The sequence below is a fragment of the Rhododendron vialii genome, chromosome 3a (assembly GCF_030253575.1).
Source record: "Rhododendron vialii isolate Sample 1 chromosome 3a, ASM3025357v1".
Lineage (NCBI taxonomy): Eukaryota > Viridiplantae > Streptophyta > Magnoliopsida > Ericales > Ericaceae > Rhododendron > Rhododendron vialii.
This window is the reverse complement of record NC_080559.1, coordinates 30,989,356-31,003,985: the sequence shown is the minus strand read 5'-3', so window position 1 is coordinate 31,003,985 and position 14,630 is coordinate 30,989,356. Positions and strand designations below refer to the sequence as shown.

Here is a 14,630-nt window from a genome sequence, read left to right as displayed (position 1 = left end):
ACTTTTGCTGGTATATATTTTGTCACAATGTCTTCCTTATAGACTGACATTGATGTTCAATAGTTCGTCGCAGTTATAGACGTTGAATGCAGCATTGGACTCTACCAGTAACCGAAGCATAATAGAGGACTGAGATTATAATGATCCTTCTTATGGATTTGTATGCTTGCATTGCTTGAAAGATACTTACTTATTACTGGTGTTTGTCATTCTTTACAGCAGGTTTATTTTGAAGCCAAACAGGTAACTTTGATTCGATCAGTGGCTTTACGTATCAAGATGAGAAATTAAGAATGCTATTCAAGCGCAACAATAGCATAATGTGGAGGAAAAGCTAAAAGTTTGTAATTGCCAATGTATTATGTGCCACGAAATCGCATTGTAAGTGCCTTTTGGCTTGATGAACTTTCCGAAGGATATCCATAACAAGGTTTTGCCTCTCTTTTTTGTTTTTGCCCATATTCACGCACGGGGCAGTTGGTTGATCAGTTAAGTATATCAGCGGAATGTAACATGAATAGACAATCAGACATACATAATCTGTAGTATTTTATAAATAAACTAGTTTTTTTTTTTTCACTTATTTATTGCAGGTCCTACATGAGCCCCAAGAAACCAAGAAGCAAAAACAATCAAAATCAAATTTCCAACTATTGAGTACAAGAAATTTTCGGCTTTTTCAGATGCACAAAATGGATTCAACAATAGAGAGGATCATGTTCAGAGGGTAACAAGAGGAGCATCACTTTTATCCTCTGAGGCTGGGGCAGCTGCCGGAGCCTTAACTTCTTTCTTCCCCTCCTTGGCTTCATCCTCTGGAACAGCCTCTAGCTTTGATTCAGCGGCTGGCTCCTCGCTCTTGGTGGCCTCTGGAGCCTTTTCGGTAAGATCTACCAATGGCTCTTCCTCCTTTGTCTCACCTCCATTGTTCTCCTGCATATATATATTCCCCATCAGATAGGAGTAATAAAAAGTTATCATCATGTATATCTTTTATTGTTGCTCATTTTGGCGAAAACACCAACACCACCTGCTTTGTACACTGTTCCAAAACCCGGTATTGGTAAATTTTTTCTGAAAACAACTCACTTTCCAGGAAACAACAAAAAGATGGAAAAACATAGATAGCCAAAGCAAAAAGCGGAAAGGAAAATGAAGAAAACGGAATGGACTTGTATGATGATGATGATCAAGATATAGGGATAGTAGTAGTAGTTACTTGTGGAACAGTCTCGCCCTCGGCCTTCTTAGGGGTGGTGGAATCCTCCTGGATGAGGGGTTCCTGCTTGGTATCCAAATCCTTGGGTCTGCTCGCACAGCCTCCCATGATGCTTGAAGAGTTATGGGGACGAGTGAGCGAGACGGGGGAGGGTGTCGAAAGGAGAGGGTTTTTTTTTTATTTGTTTGTATGTGCAAGTAAGTTTATTCTTTGAGGCTGAGAGAAGATGGATGGGGAGGAGGAGTTTATATAGGGGGTGGAGGTGCCCCTAAGTTTTCAAGTGTTTGGAGGAGAGAAATTTGTGGGAATCGTTAGATTTGAACCTCAAAGAAGTGTTTGTGGACGATGAACAATTTGGGGACTTTTTCATATGGACAGCATTTGCTTTCGTTGGAGAGTTTTAAGGAGGATTGGTTCTGTTTAGGGTATACCCCAAATTTGGAGGGAGTTATGACCGTTGAAGAATGTTTGGTTTTTGGTTTCTCTTCTCTATTAAGTGAGCTGAGGTGGTACTGGTAGGCCTCTCTGTTTGATTTTTTTTTTTTTTTTGAGTTACTGCATGCCTAAAAACCACTAATTTGCTTCACAACCTCTTTTTTTTTTTTTTTTTTTTGTATTGAGTTACTGCATGCCTAAAAACCACTAATTTTGCTTCACAACCTCTATTAAGCGGCTGTTGTTGGAGTATTGTTGATAGTAGTAGATGATTAGCCTAAGAAAACATGTAATTTGGTACGGTGTATGATTAATGTTAGAACATGTGTACTTATTGAGTATTAAATATTCCATTTTGTCAATAAAAAGTTGTTCGGTCCGCAAAACGGTAACTTAAAAAATGTGTTTTGGATAAAAATTTCAAACCAACGAGTCTTTCAATTTTTTAATTTGTTTAGATAATAAAAATCATTCTTTTATGGTCCTTGGTTAAAGGATCGGTGAGGCAGAAGATTATAGTAGTATTAATTTTTTTGGGTGTCACTTTTAGGTTCAAATCCTGGCTCCGCACTGTTCACAAGGGTATAACCTAGCAAACAAACTTTTCATGTTATAGAGGAAAATGATACTCATGTATTTCATTCTGTTTCTATATATATATATATATATATATAAATGATGTTCTTATTGTGCCTAAATTTTTTTGACTCGGCCTATCAACTTTCGTGGAGCTAGTCCATAAGGATCATTGTCTCAATTTCAATTGGTCCCGTAACTAGCAAAATTAGTCCTTTGAAATTAGGCGAGGTGCACATAAATTGATCGGACACCATGAGAAATAAAGCTTAGCAGTTTTCCATGTTTTTTTTTTATACCTGAATTAAACAATGAACATGTATGCATACACAAAATTCTACATCTACTGAGTTGAGTTTTGTTCATCCTCCACTTAAGAGGGTGAATATTACCCTCATTTTTTATTGGTTAAAATGATGTGGATCCCACCACACAGTAATGTCATGCTTATCAAAAAGTGTATTGCATGGTAAGTATGACATCACTTTGTGGTGGAGTTCACATCATTTCAACCAATAAGAGAGAAGGTAATATTTACCCTTTTTAAATGAGGGTGAACAAAATTGCACTCACATCTACTAGGCATTCCCAGGATGGGATGGGCCTTAACACGTTCTTTTGTGTTGCCGAGCTGCACCAACGCAAACCCAATTAAGGCCCAACAAAAGCGAAAGAGGGAAGAAAACCAAAACCTTAGACCCCGTTTGATTTGGAATTTTGGATTTGAATTTATACGTAATGAGTGTAGAGGAAAAAAAAAGTAATGAAAAAATAGGGGTAATGATTAGAGAAAGATAAAGAGAAAAATGAGAGTAATGATTGAAGAGAAATAATATAGGAAACTGATTTTCGCACTCCACTTTTTACTGATGGCGCTCCAATTTTAACATAAAATTACTAGTAACTTTATGAACTAAGTGGAGCGCCATCAGTAAAAAGTGGAGCGTGAATATCAATTTCCATAATATAATGATTAGAATCCAAAATTCAAAATTTTTAACCGAATAAGGTCTTAATTACAAAGAATCTTTAAGATCATTAGTGGGAACTGGAGATATTTAAAGGGCTCAAACTGCAATTTACCCCTCAATCATTAGTTGGTAATCCAGCCTGGAACCCTCTGTTTATCTCCCAAACGTGGAAAGAAAACCAAAACAAAAAAGATAATGCTTATTTCTGCTAAATAAGCTAAAGTGGCTTATTTTTTGTCCTTATTCAATTTTTTTTCGTATTTGTTAATTTTTTGTCGATTTTTTGAGAATTATTGCTTTTTCATGACGAAAAATCTAAAAAGTAAAAATTCACAATCGAAATTCATTTTTTTTTTGAATACAAACAAAAAAATTGGCTTATTGGCTTATTTTCGTCTTTATAAAAATCAAAATTTTTTACTTTTTAGATTCCTCTCATCATGATAAAGCAATAATCCTTAAAAAATCGACGAAAAACTAACAAATCCGAAAAAAATTGAATAATGACAAAAAAATAAGCCACCTTAGCTTATTTAGCCAAAATAACTTGTTTAGAATTTGAGAAAGAAAATACAAAAAGGACTAAAATAAGGGGTCCAGCTAAATACAACTGCAAATTTGCTATATGTAGCCAATTCATAAGGAGGAATTCAAAAATTTCCTTTTATAAATTGGCTACATGTATAAAATTTGCAGTAGTATTTAGCAGCACCCAAAATAAGTAATCATTTTTCCATACGGCAAAGAAATCTAGGAAAAGATAAAATTCTTCTCTTCCTTTTTGTTACTCCAAAATAGCAAATGCAAATGTTATTTTCCTTCTATTTCCCTCTAAAAAAAGAAATTTCCCTTTTCTTTCCATATCAAAAAAAGTAAAAACCTTTTTCCCTTCAGATTTTCCTTTTTCTTTTTTCTCTTGCAAATCAAACAAAAGAAAATGACTAGTATTTCCCATATGGTTACTCTATTTGTTGTTTTCCTTTTTGCTGTGTTTAGAGTATTTCCAATCTTGATCCATTTTAAGATTCAAATTTAAAATTTGGGAAAAACTATCAAAATCTCTCTCCAATCATTGACCCAAACCCTTTTATATTTTGGGTTTTATCCATTTTTTTGCCCAAATATGAGACAAAGCATCTCCAGCCTTCACCCATATTTTTCCTCAAATTTGAGTTAAATTTTGGGTAAAAACCTATTTTGGGTAGACACATCTCCAACCATCAAATCCAAATTTTACACATCTCCCTCTTTCTCTCCCTCTTTAACTAGCCGTTGAAGAAATGAGTCAAGGCAAAAGTTGTCTCAAATTTGGGCAAAAAAATGGGTAAAACTCAAAATGGGGAAGGATTTGGGTCAAAAATTGGAGAGAGATTTTTGTGATTTTTGCTCCATTTTTAAATTTGAGTCTTAAAATGGGTCAAGACTGGAGATGCTCTTAAGCCTTGATCCATTTTTAATGGCTCTTTTCTCTGCTGGAGCAGTGGCTCTTCCTTTGGTAATGAAAGGAAGAGACCTTTGCCGAAGCAACCCAACCTCTAGATCTGTTGTTGGATACTCGCCGGAGCTTCGTCAAAGCAATGAAAACCTTTTAGATATGTTGCCGGAGGTTCACCGGAGCAACCAAACCCTGTGAATCTGTCACCGGAGCAAACCAAACCTTTTCGAACCACCGTCGGAGTAAACCAAAACTGCTGAGGTTCGCTAGAATTCGCTAGGCTTATAGTCTCCTCTCTTATTTACCTATATGCCATTGGATGTGTTTAAAAATAATAAATTTGGGTCAAAATTAGGTTTTGCCCTTGTTGATGCTCTGACCCAAAATGAGTTTTTACTTAAAATTTGATCCAAATTTAAAGAAGGAAAAGGGTAAGAGCTAGAGATGCTCAGAACTTGAGGAAAGTAGAAAAAATGAAGAGAAAGGAAATTAAGAGGAAAATTGGTGCATAATTCTAATTTCTTCTATTTTCTTTCATCTTTCTCTCCAAACCAAACAATTTGAGGGAATTTTAGTAATTACTTTTTCCTTTCTTTATTTTTCCCCCACAAGTTCCGAACAAAGCATCCCTTTCCATTTCCTGAGAAACTTTTGAGTGCAAATAGGATATAGTCCCCGTGATATTCGAGCGCGCATTCAAATCGTCTAAGCGTGTTTTGGACGGTCATTTCTTTTCTGAAAAATGCTAGAAGCAAAGAAAATGGACAAATAAAATATTCTTAAAATGTACATAAACGGCTCAGATTCACTGTGCAGTGAAGAATTCAGATTCACACTTCTCCTCTTTTCTTTCTCCAAACAAAGCATTAAGATAGAGTTAGGACAAATGGACCGATAACCTAAAACAATAACAAAATATACCTTGCTTGCGACGTCCCCGAGGAAAGGTTCTTCGAGAACATTCGTCAAAAACCATCGACCCGTTCAACTGAACGACTAACGAAGAAATCCTTTCTCTCTCTCTCTCTCTCTCTCTCTCATCGCCCAAATTACCTCCATCCTAATTCTCCATCTAGCGAACATCCCCCAAAAATTAGGGCTAGGTATAGGGTTTCCGCTTATCCGTAATTCCCAACACAGAAACAGAAATCAAAACGACCAAAAAAGAGCGAGCTTTCTTTCTTTCCTTCCTTTCTCGAAAGAAAGCTCGCGAAAACAATGTCCCCGTTGAAGAATGCTTGGTTTCTGGTCTCTCTCCTCCTCGTCTTCGTCCTCTGCGTCCGATCGCACCCCGACGATTCCTCCGTCATCCGATTGCCCGGAGGCGATGAAACATCCGGCGGCGGCGGCGGAGATCTCTGCGGCGGGAACGAGACCCCGACCTCGTGCCCCGTCAACTGCTTCAGGACCGACCCCGTGTGCGGCGCCGACGGCGTGACGTACTGGTGCGGCTGCGCCGACGCCCGCTGCGCCGGGACGCGTGTCGCCAAGCTAGGGTTCTGCGAGGTTGGGAACGGGGGGAGCGGCTCGTTGTCCGGTCAGGCGTTCCTTTTGATTCACATCGTGTGGCTGATTCTGCTTGGGTTCTCTGTCTTGTTCGGATTTCTCTGATTTCATTCCACCATTTGATTCGATTTGATTTGATTTCAATTCCACACGAGGTTAGGTTAGATCTGATTCAATTTGGTCCTTCACCGGATTTTTCTTTTTTTGGCTGTCGTGATGTTGGTGATTCGGGTGCGTTTGGTTATGGCGTTTGAGAAATGACAGCCATTGTTTCATCACATTCTTTACTGTTATATACTAGAATTTAATGAAAAAGAGTTTCTTTTGTGATTGTGATTGTGATTTCATTTTGTTATATTCTACCTTTTGAGATTGCTCGTATGAATCATCGAATCAACTGCTTGAGGGTTTTCACAGTTCAAAAAAAAAAAAAACTGCTTGAGGGTTTTCTTTGTAAATGCGCTGCCGAATTTTCTTCCAAGATGCAGATGTGCATAGAATTGGAACGACCTAAAAATATTGGGCGCAAACTTAGTCACATAATCCTTGAGAACAAACGTAGTCACATAATCCTTGAGAACGCCCTCCGCTCAGGCCATCAAATCGCTCTCAATCCTTGCTTTCGAATATTTTTTAGGAGTTTAACATGTTTTTCAGAGTGCACACGAATTGTGACTCAGGACGTGAAGCTCTAGGCTTGCCAGCGAGTGAGCTAATGGTTGCACGTGATTTCCTTGTACTGTCATCGGATTTTATACAGTTGGTTACTTGCTCATAGATCACCTGAAATTGAATTGGAACCACCTAGATATGGCTACTAAGAATCCAGGTTGCTAATGGTGCCTTGACAAGGCGAAACTGCTTATACGCTGTGAGTCTTGCAAAATATTTGCCCAACACTGGGATTTGCTTGCATTGCCTTTTTGATGATGATCGTTTTCCACTTGGCGTCTCCCATTGTTGTTTTCGCAACTTTAGGCAGGGGTTTTTACTTCCTGCAAACATCAATGGGGTGACGCATTCCCATGCCTACCAACTCGCGATATCAGCTGCACCTGGGAAAGTACCACGCTCATGATTTGCTTACTTTTCTAACCAGCATTTGATTTGCTTCTACCAGTTCCCACATCAAAGCACATTGCGGAGATAGAAGAAACGCCAAAATCAAATGCTACAGGAAGAGGTCATGTAATAAAATGTTACCTCGAGAACCATGAAATTACTATGAACAGATTGCGAACGGCCAAACTTATTACGGTTTTTTTTTTTTGCTTTCAACCCCTTTATTCTATCGATGCTTCCAAACCGTCCCATTATGATTATATACCAAGGGTTTGGTTGGTCACCTACTAAAGCAGCTCAAATTCAGATCATTGTGAGATCTGCAACAGATTTACTTGGGCATTATGGTGGGGACAAGTCTCAAGTAGACAGTTCCTGTGGGGTAGCTGTAAATCATTTAATTGGGATGAAATTCGGAATGCAAACAGTTGACGTCGACAATAGTTCAAGACAAATGTACCGTTAAACCATACAAGTCAATCTTATTGAAGGGCGTTATCCTCCTCTATACTCATTCTCTTGCTGAGGTAGGTTGGATCAAAACACGAGCTATATATGGTGACTATTCGCAAAAGAATAACCACCCCTCTCACCAATCTTGACAGTCTACATAATTCTTTGCTTTTTTCCTTTCCTAAGGTAAGTGGAAAGCCACTAAAACATGAAAACAATCAGCAGAACCAAAAGAACTCCTCTTGCCAATATTGATATTCTACAGAAATCATTGCCTTTTGCTGTCCTAAGGTAAGTTGAAAGCGACTAAAAGTGAAAATGAATCCACAAAACTTTGTGGCACAATAGAACTTTGCCTAACAGGGTGAGTATGGTGGCTGGTGTCAATGCTCATTTTTTGGACTCTGGAGAGAGAATACCGGCCTGCCTTGGTTATCTCCATCAGTTGATTTAGGATGCTTGGAGCTATAAATGCTGGTTTTCTCGGGAGGCTCACCTTCAACATTTCCAGTGACTTCGGCGTGAGAGGTATCTTGAACACCACTAGACTCATTGCCAATCAAACTTTTGTAAATGGTCAGAGCTTGAGCCATCATGCTGGCAGGATTGGAAGCCGTTGCTGGAAGAAGCAATGTAGTGCCCTAAGAGGATAAAGAAAACAGCGGGGAACAACATATCAAAATCCATTGAACAGTAAAACAAAACACTGCAATACGATATTTAGTAGCTTTTACCTCTTTGGCAATCTTGCTGAAAGCTTGGATATATTGCTCTGCAATTCTTAAACTTGCAGCCTGCGAATCCCATTACAATTTTGAGCCCCAAAGGATAACATATGTCCATTAAGAAAGAAAATATTCTTATTGGCTACTCATGAATCTATATACAAAAGAGTGGAACATCTGATGTCTAAGACATCAGCACACCACCATACAAACAGATTACAGTCCAAAGTAGTGAATTGACATTTTTTTTTTTTGGAAGATAGTATTGTATGGGCATGAAGGACCTCACCTCCACACCCCCGTGTTCTTTAAGAGTCTGTGAAACCATGGCAATTCCTTTGGCTGTTGCTTGCGCTTTAGCAAGAATTGCTTCTGCTTCTCCTGATTGAACAGAAAAAATGCAAGATAATTTCAAGTTAAGAGAGCAAAGATGTCAAGGAGGTAAGCGGATATGCTTGCTAAATAGTCACAGTTTTGGGCCAAGAAAACGATAGATCAAACTTCACTGAAATTCACAGACAGTGCAAAAGAACAAGTCCCCTAAACGATGGGAAAACCAAATTCAGTAGACTTCAATCCAGCCAATTTCAAAATCCTTCACGAAAGTCCCATGACGCTATTTTTGAAATCCTTCACAAAAATCCTCCCTCCCTCACTCTCACACACACACACACACACAAACACACACATTTATGTCTCCTAAATCCTACCAAATCAATTCATACAACATAAGCAACATACCTTACGAAATGTGGGTAGTTACCCTCACCCAATGCAAGGGTGAACAACCCTCACCCAATGCGAGGGTGAACAAAATTGCTCTCTCATAGGAAAAGATATAATAAAGGAGCAAAAAGTCAACCACAACTATACCTTATGTTTAACAGCTCATCAACGATAGATTCCATTCAATATGTGAAGGCCAGAAACTGCTGTTCAATGGGAAAAATGGACAAGACTAAAGAGAGCAAAATACATTGACCAGACTTTGATTACCAACCTAGTGCTCTATTAACCTGATCCATCTTTGCAGCTTCTGATGCAAGTATCACTGAACTCTTCTTTCCGTCAGCAATATTAATGTGTGCCTGTCTTTCTCCTGTTAAATATGAAAGCACATCAATTACAAGGTACATAAGTGAGCGGAAGAGACATGTAACAACATTCATTTGTCAGAGAACAGGCTTTTCAGGATAGGCGCTACACGATTAAAGCAGTGAGGAACATGATAAGTTACTTTGTTTAAGGAAAGCGGCTTCTTCCAAATGAAATCATTGTTAAATGATGATGACGTTGGCTGTTCAGAATTCCCAAAAGGGAATTACGAGGTTAGTTGAATCCCTTTAGAGGTAGCTTTCTTTTCCCAGACAGCAAAAATGGAGACTTACACATCCGATCACAGTGGACAAGGGGGAATGAGTTCTTAACAGGTTCTGCATGCGTACTAAGAAATCAGTGAATTAACCTATCCCTGTTCAGAATGCTAGAGAGATTTTAATTTCTCCTACTTACTGAGATGTACCTAGCTTTAATGAGAAAATGTTGAGGCCGGTGAAAGTTCAGGATATTCCCAAGTGAAAATTGGAAGGTCAGCTGTGCCCTTTTAGGCACCCTTCTTTCCCTGAACAGCAGCAATGGATACTCATTCCAGATCACTTCATTCGCAAAGGCTGAATTCTTTTTGACAAAGTGGCAATCCATTTCCCAATGCCTAATGCCATAGTGGTTCCTAGATCCCACCTCTTTTTGCGGTGGAGCTTAATAATAATACCGTCCTCGCCAGTGTTGGTAAGACCTGTCATATGGTATGCAAGAAGTACAAAAGAGCCTTCATGTACTCTGGACATTCAGTGCATCAAGTCAAGTCAACTCTTTCCCAAAACAGATATCCAGAAGGATGGGTTCTCCATTTACCCAAAAAAAGGATGGGTTCTTCCCCCTTATTCTTTTCAATTTTCAGTAGTATCTCATTATGCTTAGCGTTAATGGGCTTTAATCAGGCATGAAAATCACACATGGAATATCTCACATTCAACCAAAGTACTGATGCAGGAAGATCCGAAGATGAATAGGCTAATAACAGCTATGATGTACTAGATATCAATGAGTATCTTTCTTTTCTCCCTTCTTTTTCTTTCCTTGTCTTGTTAGATTCTATGGTCTTAGAATCTACATTACCAGGAATTAATACCCTGCCGATTTACATTCTGGAGCGGACGTTCCAAGACATGGATGGAACACACTCCGGCAGATAGTTAATTTACCGTTTTAAAGCAATCCTAACAGTAAATTATCCTAAATGAGGTAGTATTTGGCAAGATTTTCTTTCCACAAAGAGATATATAATTACACTCCTGAATGGAAAGATCCATGACATGAGGAACTAGTGGTTCTAAGCCATCTTTAGCGATTAATCAACGATTCAATATGCTTTACGTTCATATCCTTAGAAAGGTAGTGTTGATGCATAGATGTAGGAGGAACTGTTTAGGAAGTAGCAGTCCTTTCTTAATAAGCTAGTAAACAACAATATTGGAAAAGCTGATTTTTATGAAGTTTATTTTTTGTAGGTTTTAGAGAGCATATAAACATGCCACGTGTTGGAAAAGCAATATGTTTGGTTGATTAATGAAATTTTTATATTTTCCCTACTTCTGTCTAGATTTAAAAACTCACCTAGTGGGTCGTTGATCTGCATTTTAAAGAAAATGAATTTTTTTTTCACGTCCAATATGTCAATTATTGGCTTTTAAATATATTCCCATTAATAAGGTCCAATATAGGTTTGCATAACCCCTAAATCCTAGATTTAGCACATCATTTCTCCCGAAGATAAAGGTCTGCAATTCAACTGAGCCAAGGGGAGAAGATAAGATATTACCTTCAGACTCAAGAACTTGAGCTCTCTTTTTGCGTTCGGCTTCAGCCTGCATCTCCATAGCTGCCCTCACTCCACGAGGAGGAGATATATCCCCTGGAGAAGAAAAGATAATGCTTAAATATGTTAAGTAGCAAGCAAACTAGAGAAGGGAATTCAACAAAGAACAATCGTATTAAATGCCCAGTGCACATAAATACTTACTTATTTCATAACGAAGACACTTCAGGCCCCAATCTTGTGCAGCCTCATTGATGGCCATCTGGGACAAAAAGGTGCTGTTAGATCAACCCCATTTAAGACATAAGGAATTAATGTACCCATTGCAAACCTCAACCACAACATGCTTGATCCTTGGATCATGGCCTACCAAAATAAGGTGCAATAAAATAGTGTTCCAGTACACTAGATGCTTATACAACAAACCGTGATGTATCCATCGTGGGAAAAAATAAACTGTATGTCGTGTTATCCAATTTTCAGGTTTAAACCAAATGTCATAAATTATAGCACCAGCATCATTAAAGAATATGGTAACACTTGCAACATACTTTCAGCTGGCTTCATCGAAAACCAACCTGTTAAGGAAAGCATCAATGTACGTTTATTGTAAATGCAAACACACTTCCGCTACTATAGAATCCTATATGTACGATAGATGAGACTTTGCGAGACTTGTTCTTATTCTGAACCCTACGATAGAGCAAGACTCCCATTTAAGAACAACCGGAAACCAGGCTCAAGGGAACCAAGAAAGAAAGCAAGGGCGGAGCAGGAGAAAGAAGAGAAAGAAAAGATGGTGGGGAGTCGGATGGCTAATCGAGGAAGAAGAATGAGCAACATGGAAATGCAATGACTCTATGACTTCAAATATGACCTTCCAATTATGACAGACATGATTAGCATAAATCTACTAATCCAGAATCCACCCCACACAAACCCAGGTAGTTTTTTACAGTGTTATGGAGTCATGGTGTATCTCCCCACTCACTGTCTCCAGTATCGAATGAAGATATCATACTCCACTGTTTTGGTACATTGAGAGGCCGGGTAGCTTGGCGAGGGTGATCTTGTTCGTGGCAACTGTCAAGCACTTGACCTCCTAAGGAAGCGCAAAAGTCCTGGCCAATTGGGTCACCTTGGATGGTTTTCATTTCTTTTCATACAAGAACCACACGTTTTTCTTCACTTGCTTGCAGTTTTTACCCGTATGTATATATAAATAATTAAATATCTATATCTATATATGTCATGTATGTATGGGAAGTTGTTGAGATTTCCTTAATTATGTTCACTTAGTTGTATGGGATTGGCACTTAAATAGGATTAAGAGGCTAAGTAGGAGGTTGTTCGTCGATTTGGATTGAGGTCCATCAAATGCACATATCGTAACTGCATAAGAAAAGTAGAAAACTGTAAGCTGAAATCATAAAAGCATGCATAGAAACTTTTACTAGTCTAGCTCAAAAAACATTTACCATCTTATTGTTGTGGAATTATGATTATTAATTGCCCTCTGGATTATATTTCTGGTTGGGCCTAAGTAGAAATGGTCAATCAATTCATGCAATGATTCACAGTCCCAATTAATCAAGTAATAAATAGGTAGAACTTAACCAAGTCCAATGATGCTCACCACTATCTTTTCATTTAAGGTGTCTCTTTCCTCAAATGTCTTGTCTAGGGTGATTTTCCCCAGCTCGCTACGCATTGTGGTCTGTGCGAGTTGAATAACCGCATACAATGGATTCTCAACACCGTACGATGCCAGACGAGGGTCCACAATCTGCATTCACAACAGAACGCCGTTAATTATCCCTTCAACAAGCTAAGAAGTAATAACCACTAAATCCACTGGTTCAACTAAAGATTGCTAGTACCTTAACATACAGAACTCCATCAATCATGATGCTAACATTGTCCTTGGTGATAGCAGATTGGTCGGGAATTGGAATCGCCTCTTCCTTCAGAGAATGAACGTAAGCAATTCGATCGACAAACGGAACGAGCACGTGAATTCCAGGGGTGAGCGTCTTCACATACTTCCCGAACCGTTCCACCACGAAAGCTTTCTTCTCAGGGACTATCCGAATGCCCCAATTAACCGGAGGAGGAATTTCATACCTATTATCATAAACGCATAAAAGTACCAATTAGGTAATCACCAAATAAATACATATATTCAATGAACCAAACGGCTTGTGTTTGCTCATTAAAAATTCGTTTGATATTGGTTTGGCAACATAAATAACCCAAACTTGAACATCTCTCCGAAGCTTGTTAAAAGCTTTTGAACCTAGCTGGAACAAACTACTTCTCAGGTCATTCGACTCATTAAAAATTCAAGCTACTCGGTTCCTAACCATCTAAATTAAAGCTCGTTTGAGATCAATTCATCTCGTAAACAAGCCAAACTTAACATATTTTTAACGCTCGTTAAGTTTTCAATTCAAACTAGAACAATCAAACCGTTCAGATGGTGCCTTGTTGAGTCCGTTTTTCAAATCAAACTAGAACAATCAAACTGTTCAGCTCGTGCCTTGTTGAGTCTGTTTATCAACCCTATCTACACATATACATGTACACACACACACGCATCATTAAGTTTTCAAATCAAACCGTTCAGCTCTTGTTTCAACCGTATCAACAAAGATATGCATGTACACTGTACACACACACCTGCGCGCACACATAAACACATCAATGCGCGTTAATTTGTACGGATTTGATGGTCGGTTACCTTGTGCTGGGATCGCGGGAGCCGCGGAAGTGGCGGACGGAGGAGAGGGGGGTCGGATGACGTGGCAAGAGGCGATTGGAGAGAAGCGAAGACTGCTTGAGAATGGAGGCGGAAGGGGACGACGATGTGGAAATCTCTCTGGTGAAAGAAGCAGCGGACTGGTGGAGGAGCCTGAGTGCGTTGATGGAGCTCGATTTCGCCATTGTCTTTCGCGTTCTTCTGCGGTTGATCGGTGCTTTGAATCTGATCAGGACTCCGGACTCTGGATTGTGGAGTGGAGAAGAAGAAAGAGAGAGAGGAGATTGGGATTTATCTTTGCAAAAACCCTAGTAGTAGTAGCAGTAGTAGTCCAAAACCCATCGCCCAAGCAAACGGTTTACCAAATCGATTCAACCGCTTTGTTGAGTTGAGGCCGCCGCCTGCTAGTGGTATTCGCCACATAACCGCAAACTAAATTAAATTACTACTACTACTTCTAATTTTTTTTTTATTGTAAATTTGTTAAAGTGGGATAAACGAAATAAACACTTGTAAAAAAACAAAAAACAAATAAACAATATCAACACAGCAGAAAGTTTCCTGTCCCTAGGAGTATCATTTTTCTGCTCGTAATTCTATAATGTGATTTTT

At 38.8% G+C, this 14,630-nt stretch overlaps 3 protein-coding genes across 3 annotated transcripts; 1 reads left to right on the top strand and 2 right to left on the bottom strand.

Annotated features, from left to right (window-relative positions):
- Positions 1-532: 532 nt before the first annotated feature.
- Positions 533-1,472, bottom strand: LOC131319903 (uncharacterized). The gene is made up of 2 exons (XM_058350342.1): positions 1,220-1,472; positions 533-933 (listed from the first exon to the last, which is right to left on the bottom strand). Exons 1-2 carry the CDS (start codon positions 1,325-1,327, stop codon positions 721-723), a joined length of 321 nt encoding a protein of 106 aa, XP_058206325.1. The 5' UTR covers positions 1,328-1,472; the 3' UTR covers positions 533-720.
- A 4,104-nt stretch (positions 1,473-5,576) lies between these two features.
- Positions 5,577-6,472, top strand: LOC131319902 (uncharacterized). Its single transcript, XM_058350341.1, has one exon. It carries the CDS (start codon positions 5,855-5,857, stop codon positions 6,245-6,247), a length of 393 nt encoding a protein of 130 aa, XP_058206324.1. The 5' UTR covers positions 5,577-5,854; the 3' UTR covers positions 6,248-6,472.
- Positions 6,473-7,736: 1,264 nt separating this feature from the next.
- On the bottom strand, positions 7,737-14,395 carry LOC131319900 (uncharacterized). Its single transcript, XM_058350340.1, has 9 exons — positions 14,001-14,395; positions 13,141-13,384; positions 12,897-13,046; positions 11,465-11,522; positions 11,264-11,356; positions 9,383-9,481; positions 8,672-8,763; positions 8,392-8,451; positions 7,737-8,298 (listed from the first exon to the last, which is right to left on the bottom strand). Exons 1-9 carry the CDS (start codon positions 14,201-14,203, stop codon positions 8,041-8,043), a joined length of 1,257 nt encoding a protein of 418 aa, XP_058206323.1. The 5' UTR covers positions 14,204-14,395; the 3' UTR covers positions 7,737-8,040.
- Between the last annotated feature and the right edge of the window lie 235 nt (positions 14,396-14,630).